This window comes from Rattus norvegicus, chromosome X (genome assembly GCF_021556685.1).
Source record: "Rattus norvegicus strain SHRSP/BbbUtx chromosome X, alternate assembly SHRSP_T2T, whole genome shotgun sequence".
NCBI classification, from domain to species: Eukaryota; Metazoa; Chordata; class Mammalia; order Rodentia; family Muridae; genus Rattus; species Rattus norvegicus.
This window is the reverse complement of record NC_141554.1, coordinates 143283800-143302509: the sequence shown is the minus strand read 5'-3', so window position 1 is coordinate 143302509 and position 18710 is coordinate 143283800. Positions and strand designations below refer to the sequence as shown.

General features: G+C 42.4%; 1 protein-coding gene across 4 annotated transcripts in view; it reads right to left on the bottom strand.

The window, feature by feature from the left end:
- Nucleotides 1-969: 969 nt before the first annotated feature.
- The window catches only part of Slc9a6 (solute carrier family 9 member A6), a 56073-nt gene continuing 38332 nt past the window's right edge, over nt 970-18710 (bottom strand). For 2 of the 4 annotated variants that reach the window (XM_087599690.1, XM_087599689.1), the window contains 4 exons: nt 14813-14843; nt 10085-10164; nt 6640-6745; nt 972-3614 (listed from right to left, as the gene is read on the bottom strand). In XM_087599690.1, coding sequence (XP_087455816.1) covers nt 3342-3614; nt 6640-6745; nt 10085-10164; nt 14813-14843 — 490 coding nt within the window. In that variant the 3' untranslated portion in view covers nt 972-3341. Of the gene's footprint in view, nt 3615-6639; nt 6746-10084; nt 10165-14812; nt 14844-15882; nt 15973-18710 lie in introns of all 4 variants that reach the window. The other 2 variants (NM_001419592.1, XM_087599688.1) reach the window with 2 other exon arrangements.

The following is an 18710-nucleotide window of genomic DNA, read 5'->3' as shown; positions in this document are numbered from 1 at the left end:
CCATTTGAAGTAGGAAGTCTCACTTTTAATCGGGATCTTTGAGGTGGTAAGATCCACCTTTATTTAATCGGGGCCATATCATCTGCTGGCTGCCCACATAAAGGACTTAGGAAAAAAGGAAGCATTTGCTCTTTGCTTGCTTGATCTTACTGGCAAACCCATTCCTCCACTGGCATTAGAACCGACTTCTTTGGGATTCTGGTGCATACTGAACACCAGCTGAGACATCTAGCCTTAAGGACTGAATAACTAGTGAACTCTTAGAACTTTCATTAGTAATCAGCTACTGTAGGAACATATGGACCACAACGTGTAAGCCATTTAATAAAGTGTGTGTGTGTGTGTGTGTGTGTGTGTGTGTGTGTGTGTGTGTGTGTGTGTGTGTGTTGTGTATGCATGTGCACAGGCACATATGTTATTATTCTTGGTTGTCAACTTGACTACATCTGGAATTAACTAAAACCGACACGGTTGGGCAAACGTGAGGATTTTTTTTTCTTAATTAAATCACATAAAATCTGTAAGTTTCAGTCCTCTAGAGAATCCTGAGTAATATAAACTCTAACTCACAAAACATCTCATGTACAAAGAGGGACACACCTTTATCATGAATGATTATTTATATGGTCATGCTTTGCAGGCAAACCTGAAACTACCTTTCTACCTAACCGAGTCCACAACCATCCTGTCTGCTGTACAACTATTTTCATGACATTCCTTGCTACTGCACTAACAAGCTACAAATCAATGTAATGGAATTGATGGTTTTGACCAGTATTTCTTAAATGGTACAATTGTGACCATAAGCAAATACATAAGCATCCCAATTCTGCCACCTCATAAGTTTTCTGTCATGTTTCTTTTTAAAACGCCAGTCCTCCCCCTTTCCCAGTATGTGTATAGGTAGAAAAATAAATGAAGTCAGCATTCTTTATGTTTCTCTAGAATAAACTGGGACTCGAATACCAGTGAATGGTTATTTGCAAGGCTATAATTTTTTTAATGACAGATTTTCCTAAAAGAAACCACTATAACATCTTTCCAAGTACTCCAAGGGAAAAGAAAAAGCACACAAAGATTAGAAGTCTAGTACTTTAACAGCACGCTGCCAAACACAGACTAGGATAAATGCCAGGAGATCTTAAAAAAACAACTCTGAGAGATGCAATGTTCAAGTCAATCAAACATGTAGGTTCCACGAACAACAGAAACACAGGTCCACGAGCAGTTCACTCATGCACGATTGTAACTCACTGTACTTCATCAAAGCTCATCGAGGCGCTTAATCCTAATGACTGTCTCAACAGAGGTGCTTTTCTCTTTGCATGGGGATGTTGTACACAGACAAGAGAGGGGAAAAAGTCTTCCAGATGAATACATAAGTACAACCAGCTTCGTTCTCCTTTGATAAAGTACTGAAGGCAGATTTAGTGGACTCAAGCGTTATCAGTTTCCTTAATGAGCAATCTTATGCATGCTAAAAAGAGACAGGTTACAGAATTTGTCATGCTAAGTATTTATAGCCATTTTCATAATGTGAGCTCAGTAACCTGACAGAATGAAAAAAGATAGTAGTTAAATCACTGGATACCCTTTTACAACTTGAATGATTTTGTGGGTCAATGATGCTGACATTCAAAACCCCTCAAACATACATTAACAAGAAATTATTTACTGCATGAAGAGCCACGCATCATATAAAACGTACACTTCACAGGCGGAGTTCCTGCATAGCAGGAAAGTCACTACCACTACATAACAAATGGCTATGCCAAAAGTCAAGGCTGCCACGAAGGGTACACCATGAGAATTCCTTTAAAATTTCAAGGAGTGTTGGCAATGGCACAGAACCCTTTTGAGAGTAAGTGCATCTTTAGTTTGGAAGGTTTCTTCCCAGTGGAAAATTTGAACATCACATAAGTAATCAAGTTTCTAATCGGGTTAGATTTAAGGCAATGCTACTGGGACCTGAGGGAGAAAAATACACATTTGTACTTTTTTCTCCTGAATCAGGAACAGGTCAGAATCAGCATCAAAAAGTATCCCCTTCCAGGTGTTCAATGTACCTTTGGGTATTTGCAGCATTACACAGTAGAAACCACTTTCATACTATGAATATGAAATGAAAATTTGTTCTGTGCTCTTCCTCAAAAAACCATCAGAAAATGACACACGGCGGCTTAGGTAACAGGACAATGGAGACAAGCACACCCACTCCACACCAAGAGAACCCCTTCAAAGACACTGCAGAGCACTGCATTCCCCTTCGGGCTGCCTCTGGTGTAGTACAGAACAATTGTGGGTTCATAAATTAACTTTTAACATCAACTAGCAACTCACAAGTGACCACTAAACATAATGAGTTTAAAAATTTTACATTTTGCTCCTGTTTGGCTGCTAAAGAGCAGCGATTTGCGTTGATATAAAAAACTTGGGATGTCAAGGCTGGCTGTCCACACAAAGAACATAATCCAAAATGAAGCAGCAGTTACTTTTCCTATTTCACTTATCTGGTATAGATATTTACATATTTGGGAAGAAAGACCTCCAACACCCCCATCCTATGCCCCATGTCCACTTGCTCCAGCGCCCCCAAATCTGTAACAAGTGCCCTGAATGATATACACCTGTTCTTTGGCTGAGCCAGCTGGATGCAATTCCTATGGTCTTGGTGTGAAAGGAAAGAAATAAGGTCTTGGAGGTCATTTGTAGCCTACTTTCTCAGAGCATCAATGTACTGTAGTCAAGAAATCTGTTCTTTCACATCAATGGGGGAAAAACGGCCCCCCCACTTCAGTCCCCAACCTGAATGGGGTGAGATCAAAATGCCATCAGCTCCTTGCACCACAAAGGGCCACCAGAGAAAAGGGAAAGAAAAAGTCACGACAAAGGCAGCAGCAATCAACAAAAGTTTTTCCAACAAAGGAACCTCTCCTCCCTGGGTTCCCGAGGGAACAACAGCTCCCCCTTCCCTCCCCTTCCCTGCCACACACAAATTAACTCACATCACAAGAACTTGGTACTCAGATAAATATAAGAAAGGGGCAATCCGTCACTTTTTATACTTTAACTGAAACATAAAACTAACAGAAAACACAACATCACTGTGAAAGAAAGTTTCTAAAACACATCTGGCCAATGTAATACAGCCAGCAAAACTTAAGAGAACAGTTTTTTCACAATCTGCCTTGTACAGGGTATTTATATTCTTCCTATGCCATATAAACGGCATTTATATAGCTTACACATTCAGAGACATGCACTAGGACTTGTAGGTAGTACACATTTCTTCACAATCACATGTGCAAAGTTTACAAACCACTAACTGAGTATCAGAACGCTTAGGCTGGACTGTGTCTTGTGTCATCTAATGAATTTAATGCAGGTTCAGAATCATCCATCGGAAGAACCAGGCGTGTCCCACGAATGACCAGTTCGTGGTCCCCAAATGTAAGCTCCCGATCCAAGGCATCTTCAGTACTGGTGCCCATAAATCTCCTTGGGGCGCTGGCTGTTGCGGACTCTGTGTTCACAGTAGAATCCCCATACGTCAAACTGATATCACCATCATTGAGAATGAGATCGGAGTCATCATCTTTCAACTGCTCCTGGTTCTGAATACAAAAAATATAAGGTTTAAGAGCAGCTAAGCAATGAAAGAATCATGCTATGCAAGGTGGTAAGGTAAGGCGAGCTCTTCAGAAAACCATTCCCAAAAGGAGGTAATCTGAGGACACCTAGTTAAAATGCTTCCCTACTAGCCTACCATACTCAGGATAAAAATCTCAAGTCCTAGGCTTGACATAAAAGACAATGTGATTTGTTCCTTTCAGCTTTGCCTCCCAGCACCAGCTGCCCCTCCTGCTCCAGCAGCCCCTTGCTGTGCAGGGTGGACTATAGCATTGACAACTGTTCTCTCCAGTCTTTCTCTTACCTCCCAGCCAGTAGGCATGCTGTCCCTTCCATCCCTTTCAAGTCATCAAGTCTGTGCATGACTCACTCCTGGCAGGCTCCTTTGATCTTTCAGCTCTACATTGGGTGTCCATCCTGTGTGCCCCATAGCCCTTTGCTTGCAAGTAGCACTCGCTCTTGCACATTAAAAATTTGCCCTCATGGGTCTTTAAAAGTCATTTCTCTGGGGCCAGGGAGCAGGGAAACAGACACATGTCCTTAAGTTCCAAGACTAAGTGTTTCCTATTCCGACCACACAGCACATCATGACACACGGAGACACATGGAAACTCATCACACAGTTGTTTTGCAGGTTCATAAACTTTGGTTCTAATGAAAAAAGTTTTCCAAAAAAAGTGTACTTGATACAGTTCTATAAAATGGGGGGGGGGGAGTCAACAGGCCTATCTGGAGAAGAAAAAAGCATGTATGTAGATATAGAAATGTCTGGAATGTCATTCAACATAAGCACTCCATGTTGAGTTGCTGGTAAATTTTGTGTATATGTGCGTGCATGCCTGTGTATGTGTCTGAGTGTGTATTTCTGCTATCAGAAATTTACTATTCCTAGAAATTCCCTTAACTACTCAAAGATTAAAATAAAGAAGTCAATTGAAAAGGTAAGTTCATAAGCACTAATCAGCTGAAATCACTTCCTATCTAATATGTAACTAGGAACAATAAACCTGACTACTGTCAGTCATTTGATTAAAACAAAGCTCTGCGGCTACTTTGCAGGTCAGTAGGGACTCTTTAGCGCTTTCTAATTCATTTGCTTTCCAAATTTGAGGTCTGGAAACAATGTGAAAGGCACACACCTTTTGATCTAGCAATATCTCTTTAAAATTAATTCTACATACTTATAATTTATACCCCTGAACACATTTGTGTGTAAAAGTATGTTTGAAAAAAACAGTCACTGTAAGTACTGTTTGTACAGCATACATGACACAGGTACACATGTACAGAGAAATGACACCAAGTGGTGCTGAAGCATCTAGACATCAAGGAATGCCAAAGACAACAAAGCATCAGAAGCTAAGGAGGCATGGAGGGAACCGATCCTGCCTCTGCCTTAACCTCAGACTTCCAGCCACTTAGTCTGTCATCTGTCATAGCAGCTGCAGGAGACTCATACAGTGATATGTCACACTGCTCGATATCCACAGGATACACAGTTGTCTCTTTTTTGTTTGTGAGTTTTTAAAGGTTGCTGGTGGCAAGTTTGTTTGGTTTTTGTTGTTTTTTTTTTTTTGCTCACTTGTTTGTTATTGTTGTTTGAGACAGGGGTCTCAATTTAGCCTAGGGTAACTTCTAGCTTGTTCTGTATGTGAGGATGAGCTTGGGTTCCTCATCCTACTGCTTCTACCTCCTAAGTGATGGGATTACAGATGAATGCACACACACACACACACACACACACACACACACACACACACACACACACACACAGCTATGGACCTCTTGGCTGTGTTATTGGGTCTCTGGAGTCTGAGAGCCAAGCCTCTGCCTAAGCCAATAACGTGCCTATGGAGAGTCATGGGGCACAATGACAAAGAACAATGCTTGTAGGCAGAGCCCGAACCACATGGGAGGGAGATTAGGCAGCACAGAGCAGTTTCCCCACACTACAAGCACAATCTGTCAAATGACTCAAGCCAAAGCTACTAGCTGCTGCCCTGGCCCAGGTGCCATCCCTACACTGCCCTCCCACTCTCTCTGTGGAATCTGCTCTAACAAACTGCACAGGAGGGGTCCGTGCCTACACTGCTTCGGTACAGCTTCCCACTAACTGGGCTTCTAAAGTTATAGCCTTCAAAACTGATGGGTGCTGCAGTAGGGAAGCCCAGGAAATGTCACAGAATATTTAAACATGGGGGGAAATTGTTGACATTTTAGAATCCAGACTAGTTAGCACATCTTTCACTTTCTTCTTGGTTGTCATATTCACCAAACCATAGATCATGTTAGTAGATAGGGAAAGTATCTGCACCCTAATTTCTGTCTACTGTGTCATGGACCAGACATGGGTGTACTTCCCCCAAGTCCCAATGTTATGGGTGTTAAATCCCAGACATTCAAACAGTCCGGCAAAGCAGTGTGGGGTGGCAGACTATTTCAACTACGATTTCTTTTCTGTTGAAAGAGAAGCTCCATAATATCACATTTCTAAGTTTAAATAAATGTAGCTAAATCTAAGAAACCTTGTTTGGAGCATCCACTGTACTGTGATGAGCGTAATAAAGACATGGAAACCTACAGACCCACTGCTGAAATCAGGCCCCGTATGGCAGATAAATTAAAGCTGGCACGCAAACACAATGAGTGACCTACTAAAATGCCCCACTAGACTATAAGGAATCCATGTATTTTCAAGACCTGCTATCTCTATTTACCCATTTCAGTGAATTTTCGTTCTACTTGAACAAAATGTGCTCAAATTTTCTCTCTTGGATTTTATACCTCAAAGACAGAGAAATTCAAATGAAGCTAAAATAAAACCAGCAGCCTAGCCCACAGAACAGCTACAGTGAACTTGCTAAAGAACTGGATTAGTAAATAAAAGCTGCTTACTGTGGAGCAAGGTCCTACATGCCTGCAATCTCAGTTTGAGGCACGCCTGGGGATACAGCAAGAATCTGCACAACACACGAGCAGCAAGGGGATAACTAAATGAATGCCACTTACTTCGTACGCCTGGGGGCTGGTCAGGCACCTGGCAATTGGCCCGCAGCAGGCTGGGAGCGTGGTGGTCAGAGGAGGCCCACTGTGGGTCAGCAGGGGCTTCAGGTAGCTGCACACACTTGGTTAAGGAAGGGCTGCCCTCATCTCTGCATATATTTAAGACAACAGTGAACTTGTTGTGGTTGTTGTTGTTATAGTGGTATGAGGGAACAAACGCAGAGCCTTGCATGTGCTCTACAAGTGCTCTACCGACTCCTTAACTGCAATTCAGCCCAGCAATGTTCTCACTGCTGCAGCATGCTGCCTACTTCAGAGGCTAGCAAAGGGTTTGCATGTGTAAGCTCATCTCACTGCCGTACTACAGCAGGAAGACAGCAAAGGGTGACCCTTTTGTTATCTCATTTCACACACGGTCACTGATACACAGGTCAGTGATCCACCTAAAGCCACACAATTAAGGAAATGGGGACATATCTGCTAACTGACACTGGTCTGACTTTTAACTTGTGAGCCTGTTGTATGACACTCTATTGTTTTTCTGCTCTATTGTTTTTAGGGACTGAAGGAACGTAAGCTCATCTTGAGTTTGGTACTAAAGAAAATAAGAGGAAAAGTACAGAATAATGGTGTCCAGAGGGAAGAATAAATTTTGCAGCAGTGTATACTAGTGAAATGGTTCTGAGCATTTATTATGGGTTCTGAGTTGAATCTCTTCATCATGTTGCTTCACTTCCTACAAAGCTTGAAGGAGAAAAGAAAAATGAAATCCCAAGACTTAAAACAAACAAACAAGTTCCATGTAATGAACTCCTATATCCTAGATCCTCATTACGATAGATTTAGTAATTCAGTGACTGAAAGAAGAAAGGAAGAAAACCCAGGGAACTCGTGGTAAAAGGACACACAGCACATTCCTTATATTATGAGAGGAGAACCTGGGCCATGCAGCTCAGTGGTAGAGCACTGGCCTAGGATGCTTGAGGCCATGGGCGCTCAGTCTCCAGGCCGCATGAAAAGTCATTGGTTCTACACAGTGGTGCACACCTGGGGGCCCAATGCTCGGAAACCTAAAGCAGGAGGAGTGTGAGCTTAACGTCACACTGGACTACAGAGCATGTTCACCCCCAAAATAACTATAGACAAAATGCTGAGGCTGGCAAGATGGCTCAAAACGTGAAGGTGGTTGCCAACAAGTCTGAGAAGCTTGGATCCACACGGTAGAAGGAGAGAGCCAACTCCTTCAGCTTGTCTTCCTATCTCTATACTACAGTCCCTCTTCAGACATAAATAAACACAAGGCAGGCACACACACACACACACACACACACACACACACACACACACACACCTTTAAAACACAACATTTATTACTATATTAATAAACCCTGTACATGATTGAAGCTTTCTCTTTAAACACTCTGTCTGCACAAAGCCACTATAAACAGAAATGATAAGTTCTCAGAATGCCAAATATAAAAATGACGAAGGCCCCGTCTAGTACTACTGAACAGGGATTTGTTACATCAGTTAACCAAATAATCTGGCTAAAGGGTTCTGTGCTTAGTTGGGTGGGGTGGTGCACACCTTTAGTTCCAGCACATGGGAGGCAGAGGCAGGCCCCAGCCTGGTCTACGGAGCAAGATCCAGGACAGCCAGGGACCATACAGAGAAAATCTGTCTTGAAATCCCCCACCACACACACACACACACACACACACACACACACACACACACACACACACAGAGGGTGGGGGGCCTGGGCATAGAGAAACGTGCAAACATAGGAGGATCATAAGTTTAAGGCTAGTCTTGGCCAATTAGTCAGGCTTTGTTAACAACAACAAAACAAGGACTGAGGCAGAATGATCTAGTATGCACAATGCCCTAGATCTGAGCCCCAGCTCACTGCATTATGGTTATACACAACCTTATGGCTAAATTACACACAAGATCAGCCTTGGAACAAAGGCACAGAAAGAATAAATATAATGGGTTTAAAGGAAAATCAAAATCAGATAGATCTAACTCACATTGATAGCACACAGAATTAGAGTTAGTCCTCTGTGAGGCATGTTAGGTGAAAGTGTTACTGGTGGAAAAGAACACAGGACACCTATTCTGCTTCAAATATTTACATGTGTCTTTACATGGTCAGTAGGTACACAGGGATAGAGTTGGGCAAAATTCATTATACTATATTCTTTTTTTTTTTTTTTGGTTCTTTTTTTCGGAGCTGGGGACCGAACCCAGGGCCTTGCGCTTCCTAGGCAAGCGCTCTACCACTGAGCTAAATCCCCAACCCCTACACTATATTCTTAAGATTCACATATTTCATTGTATTTGAATTACAACTCTATTGTAACAATCTAGCTAAATAAAGGAACTGAAATCCAGACTGATGAATAATTAATGCTACTAGCACTCTGGGTGTTCAAAAGACTAGAGTCTAGTTTTGGTCTTTACTCCTACAAGATTATATAAGAAAGTAACTTCTTTTTCTAAACTGGAGTCATTTAAATTATTTTGTGAATTATATAGAAAATGTAAGTTTTATTCTAGAAAGCTCAAAACTGTTAAATAAGAGGAATGAGAAAGCCCTAAGAGATATGGGAATGGCGTGCATCCAAGGTGCTTGTAATGGAGCCAGAAGTAATGACATAATCTTTAAACAATTTAAAAAACCAAGGCTCTCACTCCCTAATGGGAGCCTTAATGCCATAAATATGCTTGAATTTTTGTACGCACACGGTAATTTAATTTTAAAGTACTTGCAAAAAATGGAGGTGAAAGTTTAGTATACAGAATATAGCAAATGGCTTCTGATCATGATGGGAAGTGTATTTTTTCCTAAACATGCAAGGTTTATCATCACAAAGACATCCTGCATTGAGAAAATTTAGAAAGATACAGTGTCCTCTTACCCCAGCTTCCTGAGCAGTCAAGCACACTGGTTTCACTTCAAGCTCATGTCCTTTCCTAAGGCTCCTACCCACCAAGTACACCGACAAGCACCAAATACCTTGCACAGGATTCTCTGACTTAGCCCAAGGCTATCAAACACTAAAGTTTTCTCAATAAAGAAATCTGTATCTAAAACAAAAAAGCCATGCCATTTAGGCTGGGATTCTTTCCATAATAACCAATGCCTTTTGGTTTCCTGGGTTTGCAAGGAATTCATTGGTGGGAAAGTCCTTCTTTAGTCCACTGACGACGGAGAGAGGTAAGTTTTACATTCTGCTTCAGGAAGGCAAGACAGCTGTTCTGGGGCTGCAGCTGCAGCTCGGTGTAAAGTACATGTTTAGCATGCACAAACCATTGGGTTCCTCTCCAGCACCCCAGCACACACACAGATGTGTTGGTGCTTACAGGTGCACACATGCAGACTGAACCGTTTCATTAAACTCTACTTATCCATGCCTGTTCTATCATGTTTTATCATTAAGGATACTTATGATCGAAGTTGTACCACATCCGAAAGAGCCAGGCACTCTCTGCTTTGGTGGTTCTCCTTTCGTTGTCAGGAACACCCTGCAGACAGATGATACACCAATCAATACCAAAGACGTAGACAGATTTATTTAGAGCCATTCGTTTGTGGAATCAGAAATAGAGACTTCATGAAAGATGATGTCCAACACAGGCAACATTAGAAAATCAGGGGCTTGTATAATACAACTTTGGTGTAGGAAACTGAAGTGGTTTCCTAAGTATCTCTGTGACTCACGTGGCTTCCTAATTTATGACTCTATTACCACTTAAGAGTCAATGTGGAGTCAATTAAAGAAAAGGAGGCTAGAAATTTGAGAGGAAGAATAAGGAGGGAGGGTGTATAAGAGAGGTTGAAGGGAGAAAAGTAAAGTGGGTGGAGAATATATAATCATAAAATTATTATAAAAATTAATGTGGGGCCTAAGGAGATATATCTATGAGAAAAGTACTTGCCATGCAAGCATGAAGACCCAAGTTCAAATCCCCAGAACCCACATGAAGCTAGGCATAGCAACAATTCTTGTAACTTGAATGCTAACAGAATGAGATAGACAGTAAAGACAAGAGACTCTCCGGAAGCTCACAGAGCAGCTAGCCTGGTGTATACACTGATCCACATCAAAGAGGGCCTATTTTATTCTACCCAAGGTTGCTCTGATCATCACATATACTGTAGCACATGCATGCCCATATGCACACACACACACACACACACACACACACACACACACACACACACACTCAAAGAAAAGTCAGTGTGGGTTAATTTACCCTCTTAATCTGAAACGCTTCCACCACCCATGCTGTGGCACCTATAGAAGAAAACATCTCACTCTATCTTTGGAGAGCTGTGTCATGGACTTCCAAAATAACTGGCATTATCAAACTTGCTACTATGTGCAGAACACGGTGTCAAACTGAAGACAAGAGAATGCTATGGTAGAACTCACTGGCCAGGAGGGAAAACTAACACAGCCAGCAGGCAGCTTCTAAAATAGCTTACTAAACTATGAACTGTCTTTTTCAAACCACGGTATCCAGTAGTCAGGCATTTAGTCCTGGCTCAGACATTAACTAGTCATTCTCGAGACCTGCATTTCTTCATGTATAGAGGACAAACATTACAGATTCCCCAAGACCCTTTCCAGAACTAATGCTCATGGTTTTGTGATTTTTCTAAGGGCACAAAATTTAGAGTCTGGGTTTTGTCTCTCTCCTGCCCTTTCTAATCCCCAAATAGCTTACTTTTCTCCTCAACATGGGTGAACACATACATTAAAAACTATAAAAATATCTGAGAACATCACATGTGCTCACAAGCACAAAAGAACTTGCCTATACAGTATTAAGTTTCTCATGCCTTCACTTATTTTCTTGTTTAAGCAATGCTGACGCTGGAACCGGAAGCTCATGCACATTCTACCAAGGAGCTATATTTCTAGCCCATAGAACTGTCTCATCTAAAATGTTTTTCCTTCCCTTCTTTTTAATTTCATCTTTATTAGTGCTACCACTGCTGTGCTGTGTATTAGGGGCTATCTCCTTCCAACATGGGTTCTAGGGATTGAACCTAGCTCATCAGACTTGCTTGGCAAGCTTTTACTCACTGAGCCATCTTGTTGGCCTTGTTTTCACTTCTTTAAAGCAAATCATCTTCTGATTGATCTTACCATTTAATAACTGTGCACTCCTAAGCTCCGTACAAACTAGAATCTTCCTCAAGCTTCATCATGGACATAATAAGCATTACTGAGTGAACAATGCAATTGGCATGTCCATACAGGTTTATTTTTTAATTGTATTTATTTTTATCAGTGTGTGTGTGTGTGTGTGTGTGATGTGACGTGTGTGTGGTGGAGTGTGTGTGTGTATGTGTGTGCATGGTGTGTGTGTGTATGTGTGTGTGTGTGGTGTGTGTGTATGTGGTGTGTGTGTATGTGTGTGTCTGCTGTGTGTGTGTGGTGTATGTGTGTGTGTGGTATGTGGTGTGTGTGTGTATGTGTGTGTGTGGTGTGTGTGGTGTATGTGTGTGGTGTGTGGTATGTATGCGTGTGTGTGGCATGTGGTATGTGTGTGTGTGGTATGTATGTGTGTATGTATGTATGTGTGTGGGTTTATTTTTTAATTGTATTTATTTTATCAGTGTGTGCATGCGTGTGTGTGTGTGTTTGTGTGGTGTGCTGTGTGTGTGGTGTGGGGTGTGCTGTGTGTGTGGTGTGGGGTGTGTGGTGTGTGTGGTGTGTGGTGTGTGTGTTTGTGTGGTGTGCTCTGTGTGTGGTGTGGGGTGTGTGTGGTGTGTGTTTGTGTGGTGTGCTGTGTGTGTGTGGTGTGGAGTGTGTGTGGTGTGTGTTTGTGTGGTGTGTGTGTATGTGTGTGGCGTGTGGTATGTATGTGTGTGGTATGTATGTGTGTGTGTATGTATGTGTGTGTGTGTGGTGTGTGGGTTTATTTTTTAATTTTATTTATTTTTATCAGTGTGTGCATGTGTGTGTGTGTGTGGTGTGGGGTGTGTGTGGTGTGTTTGTGTGGTGTGTGTGTCTGTGTGGTGTGCTGTGTGTGTGTGGTGTGTGGTATGTGGTGTGTGTGTGGTGTGTGGTGTGTGTGTTTGTGTGGTGTGCTGTGTGTGTGTGGTGTGGGGTGTGTGTGGTGTGTGTGTGGTGTGTGGTGTGTGTGTATGTGTGTGTGTGTGTGTGGCGTGTGGTATGTATGTGTGTATATATGTATGTGGGTTTATTTTTTAATTGTATTTATTTTTATCAGTGTGTGCATGCGTGTGTATGTGTGTGGTGTGGGGTGTGTGTGTGTGTTTGTGTGGTGTGCTGTGTTTGTGTGGTGTGGGGTGTGTGGTGTGTGTTTGTGTGGTGTGTTGTGTGTGTGGTGTGTGTTTGTGTGGTGTGTGTGTATGTGTGTTTGTGGCGTGTGGTGTGTGTGTGTGGTATGTATGTGTGTATGTATGTGTGTGTGTGTGGTGTGTGGGTTTATTTTTTAATTTTATTTATTTTTATCAGTGTGTGCATGCGTGTGTGTGTGTGGTGTGTGTTTGTGTGGTGTGCTGTGTGTGTGTGGTGTGTGGTGTGTGTGGTGTGTGGTATGTGGTGTGTGTGTGTGGTGTGTGGTGTGTGTGGTGTGTGGTGAGTGTGTCTGTGTGGTGTGCTGTGTATGTGTGGTGTGGGGTGTGTGTGGTGTGTGTGTGTGTGGTGTGTGGTGTGTGTGTATGGTGTGTGGTGTGTGTGTTTGTGTGGTGTGCTCTGTGTGTGTGGTGTGGGGTGTGTGGTGTGTGTGTGTGGTGTGGTATGTGTGTATGTGTATGTGTGTGTGCAGTGTGTGGTATGTGTGTATGTGTGTGTGGTATGTGTATATGTGTGTGTGGTATGTGTGTATGTGTGTATGTATGTATGTATGTATGTATGTATGTATGTATGTATGTATTAAGAACAACACTGTGGAGTCACTTCTTTCATTCCACTTTTCCATGGGTACCAGGGGTCAGACTCAGAGTGTCAGGCTTTTCTAGTCAGTACCTTTAGCCACTGGACTACCTTGCTAATGTCTGTCCATAGGGTTCTGAAAGCAATGGAAATATATTTCTGTTTACCATAACTGGTAGTCACCTATCTGCCTCTATCCATATTTGTCCTCTGCAGTGACAGGGGTAACAGAGCTGTGTCAATGTAGTGTTTTATGACAGAGGCACAGGCACTGAAACACTATAAGCCCTTGGACCTATCCCAGAAGCTTACAAAGATGTGGGTATATAATCTGGTTTGCCCAAGGAATTCTACTTTAAGATTCTGACCACAAAACAGGCAACTACTTAGTATATCACATACACGCACGCACACACCCATGCACATAGTCATCACTCAAAATTAGCATTTAGGAAATGAATTGAATAAAAGTTTTCATTTAAAGCACACAGTGTACAAAAAATATGCCATGACTTGCTTCAGAAAACAATAGAAATTATGTTACAAAAGGTATTTTCCATCTTCAAAATCCTCGTATGTGATTTCTTATCTAATGTGTAATAAAGAATCACTTATTCTGTGGTGCTCAGAAACCATTAAAAAGAGGGTGGAAAATACCAGAAAAGGGCGGTCAGTCTCATGAGTGCAGACAGTTCTGCTGTGCTCAGTCCACAAGTCTGGAGCTCACAGCTGAGAAACTGACACTCGGAAGGAAGTGAGCTGTGTTGAAAAGGCTTAGGCTTAGGGTAAGAGAGTGTAACCCCCAAAACATGCAGGGGAGACCAGCTGGAGATTCAGAAGCTTCAAGGCGGTTCTCAAGGGCAGCTGCTGGTCATCCAACTTGAAAGTTACACAGGAAGAGCAGCTGGAGTGGGACTGACATCAGAGACCAGCCTTCATGCGCAACTAGAGTGGAAAAAGGCTCCTCGTGCCAGAGCAGTCACTTGAACACCCAGGAGCGCTTAAGAGCCCATTCTCCTCATGGCAGAAACCCAGGATGGCCACAGATAGGAAAGCTGTCACCCTTGATAGCTACTTACAGCCTAAACTATGGCTCTGTTTCTATGGAATAGTGAGAAAAACCAGAAATGATGTCAGTTAAAAGCCGAGGCCAACAAAACAGGATCAAAAAGAGGCATGAAGACTATGAGAGACAGTTTTCTTTCCAAACAACTGAACATTGGGCAGAAATGCCAGGGACAGCACAAGCACATATTTACCAAATGTTCTTGGTCTGAATCAACACCAACCCTAAAGGAAAAACACAAAGAGTAAATGAGATTTATTGAATCCAATGGAAGGTCTACTCATATATTCATTGTCCAGAAAATGCTTTTCTCAACACAGAAGCTCCAGAATGGTCACTGTTCTCTCTCTTCTCTGATGCATGCTGCTTTCTTTAACAACAGCTTTGGGTCTAAGGCAGGCAGGGCAGATATTCTACTTCTAAAACCTCACTTACCAGTTTCGGTAAAATAGCACTTCTTCTCAATGTCAGTCCACTCTAAGCAGTAAGAATGATTAGAAAGTTTGACAAACAAAGCTGGCATACTGCTCTCATGGCAACATTCTTAGGATGACAGAGGAGGGTTCAGTCCCAGGCACACTGCAGGGTGACTGATGGACATTAGCCTTGGTTCCTCAGAAGTCCTGTGCATCTACATCAAATTCCTTCTTTGGACATCCCAGGGACCAAGTTCGTTAGGCAGTTCTGAGTCTCCTCTCTACACTAAGAACTGGCCAGCTCTGTTCTTTCTCCTACCCTGCCTGTCAGGTCTCTCCTTGCCACCCATCTGTGTTGTTCCAGCCTGTAGTCTGACTCATAGCTGAGGGTTGAGTAAGCCTTTCCACATGCCAGGCTGTCCCCAGAGTTCACTCTCCAAGGCATGGACTCCTTAGGTCACTGTTTCACAGAAGCTTCTGACAACAGCTCACAATCCTCGATCCTTTTAAGTCTAAAGTCCTTTGTAGGACACTCAAAATTCTCCACACACTAGTAGCCACCCTAACTCCAACCTGCCTTCCCCACGGCCCATCATTGGCTTCCATGTGTCCTGCATTACCCATTCCCTTTCCCAGACCTTTGTCAACTCCAAGACTCAATACTGGTTTGGGCTCATGCCACTCATTCCCTCAGGTGGCAATGTGTGTCCCCCCTGACCTTTCTACTCCCTTGTCAAGTGCCAAAGTAGCTGCTCTATGACACACAGAATCACCTCCCTTTGTGTTTCTGCAGCCCTTTCTAAGTTCTTTATTACAAAATATATCACAGTACAGTATAATTATTTACCTGTCCGTCTCCCCAAAAAGACTGTGAGCTCCTTGAGGGTAAAGGCCATGTCTCAATTCATCTCTGTATCCCCAGAGTCTAGCATAGTACCTGACACACAATAGGTGCTCAAATGTTTATTGATTCGGTTACCAACTACAGACAGCACAGACAACACAGAAGTACAAGAAGCTGTAGCAACATCTGCAAGGACAACACTCAAAAGAGGGAAATGATACAAGGCTACATCTGGAAGGTAAGGGAGTCATGGTCAAGTATTTTAAAATAGGTGGCCGCAACCAGATTCAAAACTCAAACAAAGGCTCATTTGTTAGAAATGTCCAGAAACTGTTTAATAGCTTCCCAGTCACATTGGACTCTAACCACATTTATGCATCTCAAGTGACACCTAGTGGTCAAGATGATAGAACACTTAGAACATTAAAACGGCAGTATCCAAAACCAGTGTAATAAACATTTAGAGAACACTTATTACTTGCCAGGCACTGTGCTAGGCACAGGGCATAGACATGAATTAAACATGGCCCCTGTTTTCAAGGGGCTCACAGCCTGTGGAGAAACAGACCCAACTACAGCAGACTCACAAAAGAGTTTGCCATTAAGGCAGGATGGACTTCTCCAGGATAATTTCTAGCTAGCTATGTGAGTTCAGTCAGTCTATGTGGCCCTAAGAACAACCCATATAGTATCACCACAAAGTGTTCCTGCCAGGATTAAATGAGAACAATGTACTACAAATGTTTCAAGTGCTTGATGCATCACTAGCACTAAGTGGTATGTAGTCTTCTAGCAGTATTGGATTACAAGGATGAACGGGCTCATTGCTGTGATGGACAGACCCAATGCTACACCGCAACTCCAAGAAGAAGGAATGCGGAAGAGGGAAGGGTAGTAGTGTCAATTCTTGTGAATGAAAGGGAATCCCAGGCCACGCAAAGGCTCAGAGACAAAGAACTGCAAAGCATGTGCGCTAGCTAAATGATGGGGAGCCAAGTGTGCCTGTCACACATGTCAAAGGATGCAAGCTGATAAACTCACTGGGGATCTGCTACTTCTAGGACACAGGGACGTGATCTTTTTACACTGGAAATTAGACCATTTCCCTTGCTTTATTATCCTCAAGGTCCCCATGGCATTTTCCAACCCAAAGTCTTCGCTATATACAAGACCCTACATCAGAAGGGACAACCTATAGCTCCCCTGTAAACCCAGTGGTAAGTAAGGTCTTGCAACATGGCCATACAATGTGATCCCATGTCACCCCAATCTGGGTAACTGAGACTAAGATCATGTAACTAGGGAAGTCAAAAATCTTTGCTACTGGTCCTTCACGGGTTCTCAGTATCATGATCCCTTCAGGTCTGGTCCACCAGTTTCTCTACTTACCATTTGATCACTCTCATCACGCAAGTTTTCTCTGTGTCAAACAGGCCGTATCTGCTCCTGCCTTCGCGTCTTTGCTACTGATTTTTCCCTCTGTCTGGACTGTTCTTCCTGGTCATTGTTGAACTGGCAGAGTCTTACCACCCAAGCGGACTGGGCTCAAATATAACCTCTCTAAGAGACCTAGCTTGGCTTCTTCATATTATATATACCACATTCCCAGGCACGATCACAACATCTTAATTTCCATCACATGTAGTATCATCTAAAATTGTCATGCTCATTTATTTATTTACTAGTGTATTATCACTTTCCTCACTAAATTGTAACAAGGAATTTTTCTTTTTTATTGCCACCGTCCTTTTGAATAAGGTTATTTCATTTTAGCACTAATTGCATTTTGGGCCAGACAATTCTTTAATTGCAGGTCTAGATAGTAGCCTAGTCCATGCCCTGTAGGATGCTTAACAGGATGCTGGCCTCTGCCTACTACACAGCAATAGCAGTCCCTTCCCCTAGTTGTGACCATCGAAAACAACTCTAATATGTTGTCAAATAATCCCCTGAGGATACAAAATAATCTGCTAGGAACCAGTGGGTTGGAGGCGCTACCAAATCACTCAGTAAATATTACTTGAAATAGTGTGCAAAGAGCTTTGCAGATGCTAGTTCAGCAAATCCTTGCCACTCGGGGGAAGAGGTGTCATGCTGCAGATGTAGAAAGCAGGGAAGAAGGAAAGACCAAGAGTGTAATGGTAGGTTTGGACATACATGAATCTTTAGTAGTCCCAACTCATTAGCCACTTCAAACTAGGACTAAAAAGTGAGGGGGCAGGAAAGAGATGCTTAAACATAGCCTTTGCCTTTACTCCCAAATATGCATAGGAAGGAGAACCCAACATTTTAGGCTTTAAATGCCGATATATAGATAACTGGTAATTACAGCAATAATAATGACATAAATACTGGCATTCTGTAGTTGATTATTAAGAATTTACTAACAGCTAAAAATAGAGAAAATGGAATATTTGTGATATAGCTATTGAGTAAATGTGATATTGTAATTGTAGAAAAATTAAAACAATAATGTGAATTAAAATGTAAAAATTAAAGACTATATGTCTTACAACTGTTTGACATGCTAGTCTTCACTGCATTCAAAAAAGTATCAGTGAGCACTATAAAAATGGATGGCCTCACTTGAGGGTAGATGGACATGGGAAGGACTAGAGGAAGGAAAAATGTACTTCTATTAATCAGAAACATGTTTAAAATTAACATATAGCTTATTCACAGACAGGCCAAAACTGCAAGAAAGCAGGAGACCAAGCCACACTCTAAGGCATAACGGCAGTGGGTATAATTAAGTCTCCAGTGTTGCTGCCTGGCAGGTAAGAGGGTCATCCGAAGAGCTTTCAAATCTAGTGATGTAGACAAAACTCTGT